The sequence below is a fragment of the Phlebotomus papatasi genome, chromosome 2, assembly GCF_024763615.1.
Source record: "Phlebotomus papatasi isolate M1 chromosome 2, Ppap_2.1, whole genome shotgun sequence".
NCBI lineage: Eukaryota > Metazoa > Arthropoda > Insecta > Diptera > Psychodidae > Phlebotomus > Phlebotomus papatasi.
This window is the reverse complement of record NC_077223.1, coordinates 14,446,381-14,460,729: the sequence shown is the minus strand read 5'-3', so window position 1 is coordinate 14,460,729 and position 14,349 is coordinate 14,446,381. Positions and strand designations below refer to the sequence as shown.

General features: G+C 36.0%; 3 protein-coding genes across 7 annotated transcripts in view; 2 read left to right on the top strand and 1 right to left on the bottom strand.

The window, feature by feature from the left end:
- LOC129802683 (calpain-A-like) overlaps positions 1–14,349 on the bottom strand; it is a 67,679-nt gene that overhangs the window by 434 nt on the left and 52,896 nt on the right. For all 5 annotated transcript variants that reach the window (XM_055848688.1, XM_055848690.1, XM_055848689.1 and 2 more), the window contains exons 7-9: positions 3,758–4,076; positions 3,423–3,698; positions 40–502 (exon numbers count right to left, since the gene is read on the bottom strand). In XM_055848688.1, coding sequence (XP_055704663.1) covers positions 40–502; positions 3,423–3,698; positions 3,758–4,076 — 1,058 coding nt within the window. The remainder of the gene's footprint in view (positions 1–39; positions 503–3,422; positions 3,699–3,757; positions 4,077–14,349) is intronic.
- Positions 1–14,349, top strand: part of LOC129802702 (parathymosin-like) — a 265,721-nt gene that overhangs the window by 219,507 nt on the left and 31,865 nt on the right. The window lies entirely within an intron of this gene.
- On the top strand, positions 4,816–14,306 carry LOC129802680 (glucose dehydrogenase [FAD, quinone]-like). Its single transcript, XM_055848681.1, has 3 exons — positions 4,816–7,616; positions 7,684–7,969; positions 12,947–14,306. Exons 1-3 carry the CDS (start codon positions 6,719–6,721, stop codon positions 14,277–14,279), a joined length of 2,517 nt encoding a protein of 838 aa, XP_055704656.1. The 5' UTR covers positions 4,816–6,718; the 3' UTR covers positions 14,280–14,306.

The window sequence follows — 14,349 nt, the reverse complement described above, 5'->3', positions numbered from 1 at the left end:
CAGAATTGATTTTTCATGCTGAATTTAAGCGCTACTAACCATGTGCCAGGTGCAAACGTGCCATGGACATAAGGTAACCCTCGAGAGTGATCTGTTTATTGCGACAGAACCGCCCAACAAGGGCCTCTAGCACTTTATTACTTGCTGTGGCCCCGCTTGCCCACAGCAGCCCCCTCAGACTGTATGAGGACACCCTGGAGCCCCAAGTACTCCGACTGAATGACAGTGTTCCGCCACTGGAAGGGCCACAGCGTCTAAATGCCGCCTTCCAAAATCGCAGAAGATTCATAAGAGTTGGAACATGCTCAATAGACAGACGACCACCCAGAGCAGGATCCCTAAGTGCCAGTAATGCTCTACAGAGGTCCAATGAAGGACCACCGAGAGGCGATAGACCACGCAGGGTCCGCCCAAAAGTGCATCCGTTTGTTCGCAGGATCGATTGCAATTGTCCTGCGTCGATTTCAGCTGGATACCGTGTTCTCAGTCTATATAGGAGTCGCTAAAAAGTAAAAGAAATTATAATGATGACACTAAATTTTGTTCTGTCTTGGTACTTCTGCATTTGCGTGATAAATATTTTGTTGTGCCATTTTCGCGGTTTTTAAGCGACAATGAAACTTCCAGTGTGATGAATTATCGTCTAATGCTGATCATTAATTTATAATAAATCATATAGGATTATAATACAGAGAAAATTAAAAAAGATAAATTTAATGGACGTTTTAAGTGAATCTTTTAGCATGAAATATTCTAGAGATGGATATAACCTTCGATTAACCTGAATTCCTTTCAGTAGAGAAACCTTGACGAGTTGATTGGAGCTGGGATTCTTAACAGGCAACCTCGGAGGCCTGTGAGTGTTTCAAGTCTTTAGGAATTATGGTGCTATTCCAATGAAACATTAACATGTTTTTTTAGCACTTTACTTTATATTGGTTCCTGTCACGACTATTTGGTATTTTTAGAACACGGCGAGGACTAGGGAAATCAGTCGAGGCAAGAACCAATACAAGAAAAGTCGATAATGCAGAAGCATTAGGTAACAGTAAAGTGCTAAAAGTGATATTCCAATGAAAATGAACATGTTTTTTTTTAGCACTTTATTGTTATCAAGTGCTTCTGCATTATTGACTTTTTTGTGTTGGTTGCTGTCTTGACTGTTTTCCCTAGTTCTTGCCGTGTTTTAAAGCCACCAAACAGTCGTGACAGGATCAAATATTAAGAAAAGTCGATAATACAGAAGCACTTGAGAACAGTAATATGCTAAAAAAAAGACAAGTTCAATTCTCATTGGAACAGCCCCTTCATTCAATTAATCTCTATTTTTTATTCGCGCACATAGTAAGGTATAGGCTACCATAAGCTTATCAGGGCTTATCACTGGTCACAATATATGATCCCTTTTAGAAGCTTCTTACGATTAATTTTAACGCCCACTTGAATTTTAATAAAATCAAATGAAATCTGTTAAGACCTAAGGTATAGTCCGCAGTAAAGTTTTGGACTTTGAACGTTTATAGCTCGGGGCAGGGCAATCCAACAGGAGATTATGACTTATTGTTGGATAGGTCTCAAGCTCAGCTATATCATAATAAGTTTTCAGTAAAATTGAATATGACAATTTTGAGATATTCAAATTTAAAATATTAAAAATATCGTGTTTATTACAGCGCCTCTATTGGTAGTTGCGGGAAATTATGAAGCTTAAAAAAGTTAAAGTATTTTACTAGGATTTGTATCAGTTCAATTAGTTCAAATTTATTTTTTAGGACACATTTTGAATTTGTCCTGGACACTATTACGTGACTATCTACCTCTCATGAGCGCGCTTTTTCCTTCTTTTTTTTTCGGGTTAACCCTTTAAGGACGATTGGGTCACCCGTGACACATAGAAAAAATAATTTTTCTTGACTACTTGGAGTTATTTCTTTCTAATGTTTGTACCTAATCACAAAGTAGAAAGATGTAGGAATCTAGGATATTTTTTTGCAAATCTCCAGCTACTTGCTATATAAAAAATATTTAATCTAAAAAATGACGAATTTTCAAATTTTCACAGTGGGGCTTGAATTTTAATACTTTTAATATTTTTAATTTTTTTTAAGCAGAAACCTCTTAGGACTAAAAATTGTAATAACTATACATAATATTTCTCAACAAAGTAAAAATTATAGTTCATTGGTATTTTCAGAATAGCTTTATAATTTTCATGGGTTATATATGACCCAATCGTCCATAAAGGTAAAAAAAATACCGAATGGATTTTCAAAGTTTTGAGGTCAGAATGTTTCATGTTTTTGTTTATGTGTGCGCAAAATAGTCAATTATTCATGTAATATTGTGTGATAATATCATTTAGCTCAGATTTCACAGTGAAATACTGACTGAAGCAGGTAATATTTTGATAATTTATAAAATACTTCTACGTAAATGTTGTAAATTCATAACTTTTTACTCTTGTAGATGACTTCAAAAATGGAAAAAAATTTCAAGATCAATGACCACGAAATCATCCACATAATGCCCAGACGACAATTTTGTCCTGAACGAAAGCGACAAAATATACTTGGAACAAGACGTGGATGAAGTGGACTTTGAAGTTTCATCGAGAACGCATCAACGCCGGAAGAACTCCCGGATTCACAGCAATGTGCAACTACGTCTGAAATTCGCAGAGAAAACTAATATTGCACCTACCCATTACCATGAAACCCATTGAAGAAAATTGAGGAAAGGCGCAGGTGCACATGGTGATATTAGAAAAAAAGATTATAAGACCAATTGTATTTGTAAGGCATTCGACATTTATCTCTGTGTTACCAGTACTCGAAATTGTTTCGATTAATACCATAAAAATAAAAAAAATGAAGGAAACATTAAAAATTATTGTTTTTGTGTACCACTCTTTCAAGATTTTGTCTCAAGATTATTTGAGACCAAAAATTGAATGATATATTTTTTAAATTAATTTTTGATCGTTTTAATTTTTACTCGTACTCTAAATAACTCATTTTATTATCACAAATATATTCAAGTTATTCCTCCTACAAAAATAACAGAGCAAACGAGTAAACTAGTCGTCTAGAAAATTTTGTGCTTTTTTACCTTTATGGACGATTGGGTCATATATGACCCATAGTTTTCCAGGGCTTCTAGGGATAGGAAAATTTTTTTCTAACCATAAATCTGTTATTTAGGCTAAACTATCGAGGGAAAATTGATTTCATTGAATTTCGCTCAGCGGAAAGCTTCTCGTCCTTAAAGGGTTAAAGCTTTAAGAATGATTAGATGAGGTAATTCTCAACTGATTAGGATAGAATTGAGGTTTTTTTTTAATGTTTTGAAATTTGAAAGAAAATCCAAAAAAAATCCACGTGTAAAATAGGCAATAAGCGGGAAGTAAGACATGAAAAACTCACACAATCGACACTTCTTTCCTCCATAAATTCTGCTGCAATGTTCTGGATGACCACATTGTCCTCATTAACTTCCCAAACATCAGCATGCTGATCTGCCAGGATGCGTACTAGAAATTTTCCTTCACGGTGCTGAGTGCTATGCGGAAGAACGACAAAATCTCCCGGTGGCAAGGCAAAGAACGTGACCACTTCTCGTACATTCTGCATTGGCGCAAAGTCCAGAGGCATCTGTTCACTCACGAATTGTGGAGTGACACGAGGCATTCCAGGGGGAACCTACAACATGAAAGCTTTCTGTGAAAGGGAGTGATTTTTGTGGTTTTGCTGGACCGTACCTCATAGATAGTGAATCCAATTTCTGCTTCCTCATCGTGGCGACTTCTAAAGCACTCGTACTTTTGTGCCACAGCCACTACCACATGAGCTTTTGATGCTGCTCCTGGAACACGAATCCTGAATTGAGGATTTGTTGCTGTGGTTTCCACATGCCTATGTGGTCCACCGGCATTGAAGCCTGGCCTCCATTGGCGTAGTGCTAGAGCAGCTCTCCATGGAGATCGGGAATGTAAAGCTGGTTCAAGTGCCCAATCATCTGGCGAGATGTGAGCCAGCCAGATGACGGAAAAACGCTGTAGAAATTCAGGAACTGCCATCCTAATAGATAGAGATTGTGCAAAACTAATTAAATTCTCAAACAAAAGGCTGTTATGTAGATAAAAGGGACAGATAATCCTAACCGGCTTATGTAGGTGAGATTCTTAACGTGAGCTAACTCGGAGTGCATGCAAATTCGATTTAGAGCTGAAATTGTGAGTCGCCATTCAGTTATCTTGAATCAAATTCGTGAAATTATACAAACTTTGTATTTAAATCAAAATATCAAGGATTTGGATGAACTGGCACAAAAGTGATATATGGGTGAAATGTAGACCAGAATGTACTCTATAATTTTGCCGTAGAACTTGATCTCATCGATTAATTAGAAGCCGAGATAATCGAGGTTGTTTGTTTCTGAACTTGTTTTTTCGACCAGAGCGCCCCAAGTGTTCATTTGATGAACTTCAACTATATCAAAGAATTGTTGTATTTTGTGGGACTTTCCATTTAAAACCCTATTTTAAGTGTCTTTGTGGAGTAGAGGCAGTCAAATTGGCATCTGAGTGATTTCAAAGCGTTATTATGGGAAAAATCAATTTTTTCACACTTAAACGGCGAAATCGGAGTGATAGCGTAGTCTGAGTGGAAAATGATGTATGGACGAAATGTAGAGACAAATGTGCTCTACAATTATGTCGAAGTAATCATCAAAATCGGTTCAGCGACAGTCGAGATAATTGAGGTTATGTGATATGGAAATTGGTTTTTCGACTGTGGCGCCCCTGGTGTTGGTCCCACGAAGTTCAAATATTCTAGAAAGTTGTAGCATTTGGTGAGATCTTTCGTTTAAGACCTCATTCATCAAAATCGGTCACATAGAACCGGAGATATGACTTTTTGAATTTTGTGAACTTTGACCCCTCATATCTCCGGTTCTGTTTTAACCACAGCGCACGTACGCACCATTTTGGAAACGTCCTAGACTGGACTACAACATACTAAAATTTCATTAACTTGCACAATGCCGTTTTCTAGAAAAGTGACTTTGAATTTCGATGAATTTTGACGCTATCACAGCGCCACCTGTGGTGACTTTTTTGAACTTCCATCTGAAAGTGCTCATCGAGACGAAACCAAAAAGGTAAAATTTAGGTCGCTATGTTAGTTAGAACCGGAGATAGAGGCCGGTCAATGTTCGAACTTTGACCCCTTATAGCTCGGGTCAGGGGTTATGGATCGACTTAAGGTTTTTTTTGTTTGATAGGTATAATCAACGGCTACAACATACTAAAATTTCAGCCCGATGCACAATGGAATTTTTGAGTTATTTAACTTTTAAGATTTAAAAATTTTCTTTTTAATAATAGCGCCCCTAGCGGTGGTTTTATGAACTTGCGATGTTAGAAGGGGAAGTGGCATTTCACGAGAGCTTTCCAAAAAGCCCCCACTTTTTAAATTCTGACAATTAGAACCGGAGTTATGGCCATTTTAAGAAATTTTTTTTGGACCCTTATAGCTCGGGTCAGGGGGGTCGGGGGACCTTAAGTTTGGTATTGATGGAAAGCTCTAAGGCCCAGCTATAACATACTAAAATTTGAGCCCGCTCGATGCCATAGGGGCGGAGCTATTGAGAAAACAAAAAAAGGGGGGTCTTCAAAATGGCGGAAGGAGGGGTGGGGGGTGGGGGGTCAATGCACCAAGTTGCAATTTTCACCCGATATATAACCTTTGCCGAAAACCGCAAGTCGATATCTCTTTTAGTTTAGGAGCTATTAAGCTCCAAAGAGCGGCCGGCCAGCCGGCCGGCCGGCCGGGAACGTAAATTAGCCACATATATATTCGTGATCAGGAAGTGCTGAAACACGTTTTGGCCAAGTTTGAGGTCGATCGGACGACATGAAATTTTGTTAGGATTATAGTAGGTGAGATTGTTAAGAATCTCACCTAATATATATGTAAAAAATCAGGAAAAAACTGTTAATTTTTTTGCCTAAAATATTAGAGAAATAAATTAAATAAAACGCATAGAAAAATTGACGCCTTTTCCCCACCTGGCTTCACAGACGAACGTCATCATAATCTATTGAACCTGACCTTTCGGCAATCATATAAATCTCTTCCCCTCGCACACTTATGCAATGAATTGAATAATCGCGATCGCGCATTTTACCGCAAAAAAAATCATATAAAGTTATAAAATAAATTCTCAGAGTCTTTTGGTACCCAGATCACCTTGTACTTGAAAATACTTGAAGTGGCTATATTCCCTGTAGTAACTTTTTTGCTCGCAAACAATGCAAAGTGTAAATATATTGAAAAGGTTTTACAATTGAAATTTTTAACTTCAACGGTTCTTCAAAAAGTTAATGACTTCCTTAGTTTAGTTTGTTGATGTTTAGTGGTGATCTGTATATGTTGATTTCCTGATTTAAATAAAGCTTTATAATAACAAAAACGTGTGACTAATTTTCGTGATAGCCAAAAGCTATTTTTGTATTTCAAAAAATTAAAAAAAAAATAATTAGAACTTGTAAATTTTTGCCTGTCACCAACTTTTCCTACGGTAGAAAAAGAAATCTCTGTGCAGGAGATGTTGATGTGGTTGTAACTCCCAAGGCATCCACCTCGCAACAACATGATCATCTTATCGAAAGGCATTTGCAAAGTAACTGCCAGTGAGTTTAAATCGTTTCTCAGATATGCTTCTAACGCGGATTAAAGTGATTGGAATCTTCCTAGGGATCACTATCCTTACATTCCCACCAATTTCCCATGCTAATGCCTTCCTCAATCCCTCTTCGATACAACTCGTGAGTGAATTAATTGTGAATGTGACTAAGAATGGTGCTGAAGTGCCCAATATTGATCTTGAAACGATGTTTGGATTGACATTTCCACGGAGGAAGCTTCAAGAATCTTATGACTTCGTGATTGTGGGTAGTGGTCCAGCTGGATGTGTCTTGGCAAATCGTTTATCAGCAGACAAGAGATTTTCAGTACTGCTCTTAGAAGCTGGACGTCCGGAAATTCCCTTCACTTCGGACATTCCTATGGGATCTCCAAATCTTCAATCCACACCATTCAATTACGGATACACCACAGAACCTCAGAAGAATGCCTGTTTTGGGGTTTTGGGCAGGAGGTGCCGCTTTCCACATGGACGTGTCCTTGGTGGATCTAGTGTAATAAATTACATGATTTACACACGAGGTAATCGCCTGGATTTCGATTCCTGGGCTGAAGCTGGCAATGAAGGATGGAGTTACCGAGATATTCTCCCGCTTTTTATTCGATCTGAAAATTCAACGGTCCAAGATCTCTTGAACAGTCCCCTCCATGGACATTCCGGTGAATCTCCTGTGGAGGACAATCCTTTCAGAACCCCCGTGGCTGAAGCTTTCGTAGCATCAGTGGAAAAAATGGGCTTCAACAGAATCGATTACAATTCTGGAGAGCAAATCGGAGTATCCTTCCTGCAGCAAAATACAAGACTTGGCAGAAGAATTTCAGCCGCTAGAGCCTTCCTGGAGCCAATAAAATACAGGAAAAATCTTCATATCTTCACAAGCAGTCCTGTCTTAAAACTGGAATTCGATCGTCTGTAGATGGAGTTTACTTAATATATTATTTAGTGAATTTTCTTTACAACATAATTTATTTCCAGGAAAGAATCGCGTGAGGGGTGTTTTTGCACTCGTGGATAAGAATGTGCGAAAAATCCGTGCTAAGAAAGAAGTGATTCTCTCAGCTGGATCCTTTGAGAGTCCCAAGCTTCTCACTCTGTCTGGTATTGGTCCTAAAGATGATCTAAGAGACCTGGGCATACCTGTGGTTAGAGATCTTCCGGTAGGGAAACTAATGTACGAGCACCTCTCAGTATTTGGGCCAATTTTTACCATGAACCCAATGCACGATGGACTGATCAACTTCGATCGGATCATTAATGCAAGGTGAGAATACGTTGGTAAACAGACAAGAGAGAAAGAAAAGAAAGAAGATCAGTGGTTTCACCAAATAAGATGTTAAGATTCTGAAGAGAATCTTGCTATTGACCCTGATGGGATTGTCCATTGTCGAGTGTGTCTTGATCTCGAGGTGATCAGGTGTGATGTAAAGTCATGTACTATGATCTTAAATTACATAGTGATGATGTGCTCTGAATTGCATAAATATTATACAATTAATGGGTAGCAATACATCATATATAGGTCAGTAGGTAAGAAAATTCTGAAGAAAAAGAATTTAATTAGAGGTAGAATCATATTGATCGATAAATAATAAACGCCTCCATCATTTTATCCTCAAAATTACGTTTATTTATCAAGATTCTAATACAAATTTCGAAATTTTAAGGATCAAAAATAATATCAAAATTTGATAAAATGAATGAAAAACAAATAAAAAAATATAATAAACAAAGAGGTTGTAAGAGTAGGGGAGACTGGGGCAAAAAGTAACAAAACGGATATTTTATTTTTTTACAAGCTTACCCGAGCACCTCCAAAATTTCTAATTAGCACAGTTTTATAGGAAATTTACCGCTCTACAACTCTGTGAAAGTCATTTTCTTCTATTTTGTAAGGGAATATATTTATCGAACCGTTTTCTAAAAGGTAATTTTGTGATCATTCTCAAAAATGCTGGGGCAAATAGTATCAGACATAAGATACTATCACATTTTGATTCGCTTTATTACGGGATTCCGTAAATTTAAGTAAAATACCGAGATTACATATTTTCATAGGAAATTTATTCTTCTACACCTTTGCAAAACACCGTTTTCTCTATCTGAGCGAGAAAAACGCATTTTAAGCTATCTTACAAAATACACACAAAAGACTGCAAACCAATGCAAACAACAAGTGGCGACACATAGCATTGACGTTTCTTTTCACCGTGAGACATTAGGAATTTGCCGTTTTGCCGTGAGACATTAGAAATTGTTTCGTTTTTTGTTACTTCTTGCTCCATAGCTTTTGTTACTTTTTACCCCAAGTGGTCGTTTTTAATAAAAGGATTTCTGGAGAAAAGAATCTTTGTAAAATTCTAAAATAGATATCGGATTCGTATTCAAAAAATATCCAGATAATTTGGGAAATATTTACCAGTGCATCAAATTTAATATAAGTAGCTAATAATTGATATCTCCTGCACGGAAAACATTTCAAAAATAGGGCTAAAAAATTCGATATTTTTTATTTTCTAAATTCCTTGTTCAAATTCTAATAAACTTACGACATTGAATAACACCTATGGAGGCTATCTATGGAAAAAAATTAAGCCACTATCTTATTTTTCTTGGAAGATATTGAATTTTGAATTTTTCGATTTGTGACTTTTTGCCCCAGTCTCCCCGATACATTGTTTAGCTTATAGAAAACAGTCTGGCTCATAATTACCAGAATGTGCTAATTTAATAATTTCAAATGTGTCTGGGAAATTTTGATAAAATGAGCAAATTTAAAAAAAAGAAGTTTTGATGATTAATGTGACTGAACCTTTAAATTAAATCATCATAATCATCGAGAGATAGGGCAGCAACTTTCGGATTCTGCATAGTTTAAAGAATCTGTGCTAAATAACTTATACGATAGAAAGACCATTTAATGCAATACTTCGTTTGATGCCACCTCTAATAAATTTATATATATATATATATATATTTTCAATATTTTGGCTATTTAGCACTGCAAAATCAAAGTACTTAATTACTATTTTATAATGCACTTTTAAAATTTATTTTATTAATGCATTTTTAAATAAATGAAATGAAATGAATGAAATGAAAAAATATCAAAATATTTTAATATAAAATGCCAATTCATTACAGTTTATAGTGTAGGGGAGACTGGGGCACATGTAAACATTTTCAATAGATGCGAATTTGAGGTGATTTTCCAAGCGCACAGTTAATTTTTGGAAAATCTTTCTTAGCTCATGTTTTACCCTTGGGTATAGGCAATACATCGAAGGTAATGCGAATGCTGGAAAATAATTGAGTTTTCCATAAAAATAAAATTTGTGCCACTGTGCATTTTTCTCTTTTCACAAAATACCTGGGGTAGAAATAAACACTTTCTGGGGAGGATGTAAAAACCTTTTTTTCCACCCTTGAAATTAACTTTGCACCACTTTAAATTATTTTAATTACTTAAGAGATATATAAAGACTGTTTATTATTCAAGAACTGGTATTGCTACATTTCGATTATTTTACACAATTTTTAATTTCCATGTGGAAATCCAAATGACCAAATTAATCGAAATATCAACATTTTCGGTAAAAATTATTTTTATTTTTAAAGTATTAGGATTTTATTGACCAATTTATCTGTGGACATATGTACATCCCCATGGTATCTATGAATGCTTATGGGTTTTATCCTCTGGAGTCTTAAAATTAATGAAAAAATTCACAGTGTTTACAACTACCCCTGTTTACTACTACCCCAGTTCCCCCTAAGAACATAAAAAAAAGGTGAAGGAGTCCAAGTATCTCGGGGTTTTATGTATACGAGTGGTAGTAGGATGGACGCAGAAATTTCGTCGCGGATCGGTCAGGCTTTTTCAGTAACTAAACCGAGTTTAGTCGTTCTGCTAATTATCGGTTTTCATTGCTAAATTGTCGGTTTTTGCTTCTTTGAGTTGAGAGACCACAACTTCGATCGTATGATCATGTTAAGCTCATGGATGAAGAAACAATGCCCCTTGTGAGGAGAGCTTGATCTCGGGGCAGACCTAGGACAGGGTGGCTTAATTAAATTAAGGATCTTGCTTTAGAGCGTCTTGAGATCGAATCCGAACATCTTGCTGATCTTGCTAAAGTGGAATAGGATCTAGAGGCGTGGGCTACTAACCTTATGTGTCTTATGTTTGCGACCCCAATAGGGATACGCACTTGAAAATGATGATGATGATACTAATTTATTAAGGGTAACATCAAATTTGGTTGGCATTTACAGAAGAGAGTCGACAGTTCAACGAAGGGGAAATTTTAATTTTTGCATATTTTAGTTATTGCTCTGCAAGGATTGGTGTATCACTTAAGTCATACCAAAGCCGTATGCTCTTAAAAATCATTAATTTCGTAAGAGTTTTTATTTGGAAAGTGTTCGGTCAGTTATACTTGATGGAAATTTAATAGTGAAGTAGTAGCAAAAATTCCCTTTGACCCGATTTATCCCAAGTATCTCCATACCTGAAGAAGGGGACAAACATCCTTGAAACGTAGTGTGTAGCTATAGAAGGAATAAATTCTAATCCAGGTCATAATCCATGTTATTAAATTTCCATCAGGTTTTTATTTGATTTCTGCAATTTATTTTAAAAAACTGGATCAAAACAAAACTATGGATCGCTTTATTTTCACTAATTTCCGAATCTTATTGTAAGTTTCTATCAAAGTAACATAATAATAATAATAATTTACTAGTGGTTTTATGATTATAATAAGGTCTTTAACATTAAATAAATAATAAGGTAGTTCTGACAGTTTTGCTTTAAGTTCTGAAAGCTTTAAAGATGCAATTTTATGTAGGGTCATGGGAAGTTTCCTGTGACCGATAATAATTATTCATTTTTAATCAATCATCCTTATTGTCCCTATTGGAGTCTCAGACCTAGGACACCCCAGATTAACAGCCTATGCATGTCGATCCTACGCCACTTTAGGAAGATATTCGCGATTGATCCCAAGACGCTTTAAGGCAAGATCTCAAATTAGATTCAACCTCCTTGCCCTAGGTCAGCCCCGAGTTTGACGCCTCTCTTAATAATGGCATTGCATAGCATTTCTTAGAAATCCCAATTTAATTATTTCTACTTAATTTAAAACAATTTCAAATGCTTAATGAAAAGACTTTGCTGGTTGTTTTAGTCGATTGAGTTCGAAAATTCAAGTGCTATTTAATAAATTAGGGTAAGTGTGCCAAATTTCGGCATAGTTGCATGTAAGCGCCAAAATCTCAAGTTTGAAATGTAATATCTTTATTAGAAATTGATTTTTTTTATTACTTCTTTTTAAGGAGTATTGCTTAGAACCTTGCAGACAGTATATCGTCTTTATTTACTTTAAAATTATTCTTAATACATTTTAAAATGAATAAAAATGTAAACATAGCTTTGGTGCCCTATTTCGCCACCTTCATTCTTATAGTTCCTTGCCCTTCGGGAATTCTTCCAATATCTTTTTCACGTCATCTCATTTGTCGAAGCTACATTTTTTGTTATTCTTTTGAATTGCATAATCTCTAGAATATGTAAATTAAAAATTCATGGAAATTCGAGGAACAAAAAAGGTGGCCGAAATTGCAAGCTGGCCGGAATTTGGCACACTTACCCTAATTGTTTAGATTTAGAATATTTTTCAGTCTGCGGTCATAAAGGGCTATAAACCAATAAGACCTTATAGGTAAGGTGGGATAAAACAAAGACAATATTTTTCGCGAAACATTCTATGCTTTTGGTAGTATTATGAGACTTCAATATTTTAAAATTCATCAAAAAGACTGATATACTAAAAAAGATATAGATTTTAAGCATTATAATGATCTTTTAATGATTAGAAAAAATTTAGCACTGTGAAATATACTTTGTATTCACGATAAAATTATCAAAGTCAAACAATTAATAGGGAATTATAACAGTATCAAGTTTTCGTTTTTATAAAACATGTTTTTATGTTTTAAAGTCCAGCATTTGAAATCAATGCAGTTTTATTTCTTTTATAAATGACCATTTTTGCGTGAAATAACCCTGAGTTGGGGGACTTTCGCACCATTAAGGTACGGGAATGTACATAATAGATTGATTACAAATTAACGCTTTTTGGTTTGATATTTTATTTGGCATCTTATTGAATTTATTGCAAGTTTATTGTTTTTTGCAGTCATAATTTTGAAATTTTTCTTCTTAATTTTATGTTTCTAGGACAATTGTTGATTACTTTTATGGCAAAGGTCCTTTCACAATGAACGGCGTAGAGTCTTTAATGTACTTCAACACTAATTCTTCATCTGGAAGTGATCCTAATATTCCGGACATTGAAATGATGCAAGCTTTTTCAACGGTGGCATTTGATTCTGGGAGTGGAACAAGACTTGGTCTTGGTCTTACAAAATCCCTCTATGAAGATGTTTTTGCACCACTTGAAAATCTCCGGGCTTTTCTCTTCCTGCCCATGTTGCTCCACCCTAAAAGTCGTGGGTTTATGAAGATTCGTTCTAAGGACCCTTTTAGACATCCTGAATTCTACCCCAATTTCCTCTCCCATGAAAATGATGTTCAGGCATTTCTAAAGGCAATTAAAATGGGGATAGAGATTGGACAACAGGAAGAGTTCCAGAAACTGGGGGTATCTCTCTACATGCCTACAATACGAGGTTGCGAGGGAACAGTGAAAGGGACTGAAGACTATTGGAGATGCTACATAAAGTACCTATCTTTTCCTCTTCATCATCAAGTAGCGACGTGTAGGATGGGTCAGGATGCCCAGAGTGTTGTGGACAATCACTTAAAGGTCCATGGATTTGAGAATCTTCGAGTTGTAGATACAAGCATCATCCCTGAAAGTCCTTCCGGACACACAAATGCATACAGTTTGATGATTGGAGAAAAAGCAGCGGATCTTATTTTAAATTCCTGGCGAGGAAATTCCAACAAGATAAGATCGACCAGGAATCAGCGATTGTCAAGACATCGGAGGTCACAATTTGATTGGCAGAAAGATGACTCTGTACAGGAGTCTCAAAGTCAGAAAAGTCCGTTTTGGGAAATTTTTCAGGAGGTAACAACAGAAATTCAGAGGGTAGAATCCAGTTCAATTGCAACGGAAGCCAGTGACTTGAAGTTCATCCTGAGGCCAGATACGGAAGACTACAAAAATCTAACAGATAAAAATATCATGGAAATGATAATGAGAGACTTCCCTTCAGCCGATGAAGACAGCATAAAGAGTATAACTCTTCCAGATGGGGTTGTCTATGGAAAGGGTCAGGGACACCCCCGGGCAATAAGTGAGGCCCTTGATCAGGCTACAACTACATTTTACGATGACAGAGACCTATCAATTGATAATGAAACCTACGCTACGCGACTCATCCCAAAGAAAACCAAAAGATCCTTCGATTCACTGAATCAGGAGGATGTTTATGATTTTAGAAAAATTCTCTCAAATACATGGAAGGCTACAAATGATGGAATTTATCAGATGTCAGAATTCTTTAGAAAATTTCTAGATCCAGGAAAAGATCGCGAATGGTGAAATAAATAAATTTATAGAAATTATGAATTTACTGTGTTTTTTTTTTTTAATTTTTTTGGTGATCAAAAAG

Bases quoted from the DNA above. Each gene is read 5' to 3' on its own strand.
- LOC129802680 (XM_055848681.1), top strand. From the start codon at position 6,719: ATGCTTCTAACGCGGATTAAAGTGATTGGAATCTTCCTAGGGATCACT. The intron at 7,617-7,683 runs GTCTGTAGATGG...ATTTATTTCCAG, and splicing joins CTTAAAACTGGAATTCGATC to GAAAGAATCGCGTGAGGGGT. The intron at 7,970-12,946 runs GTGAGAATACGT...TTATGTTTCTAG, and splicing joins GATCGGATCATTAATGCAAG to GACAATTGTTGATTACTTTT.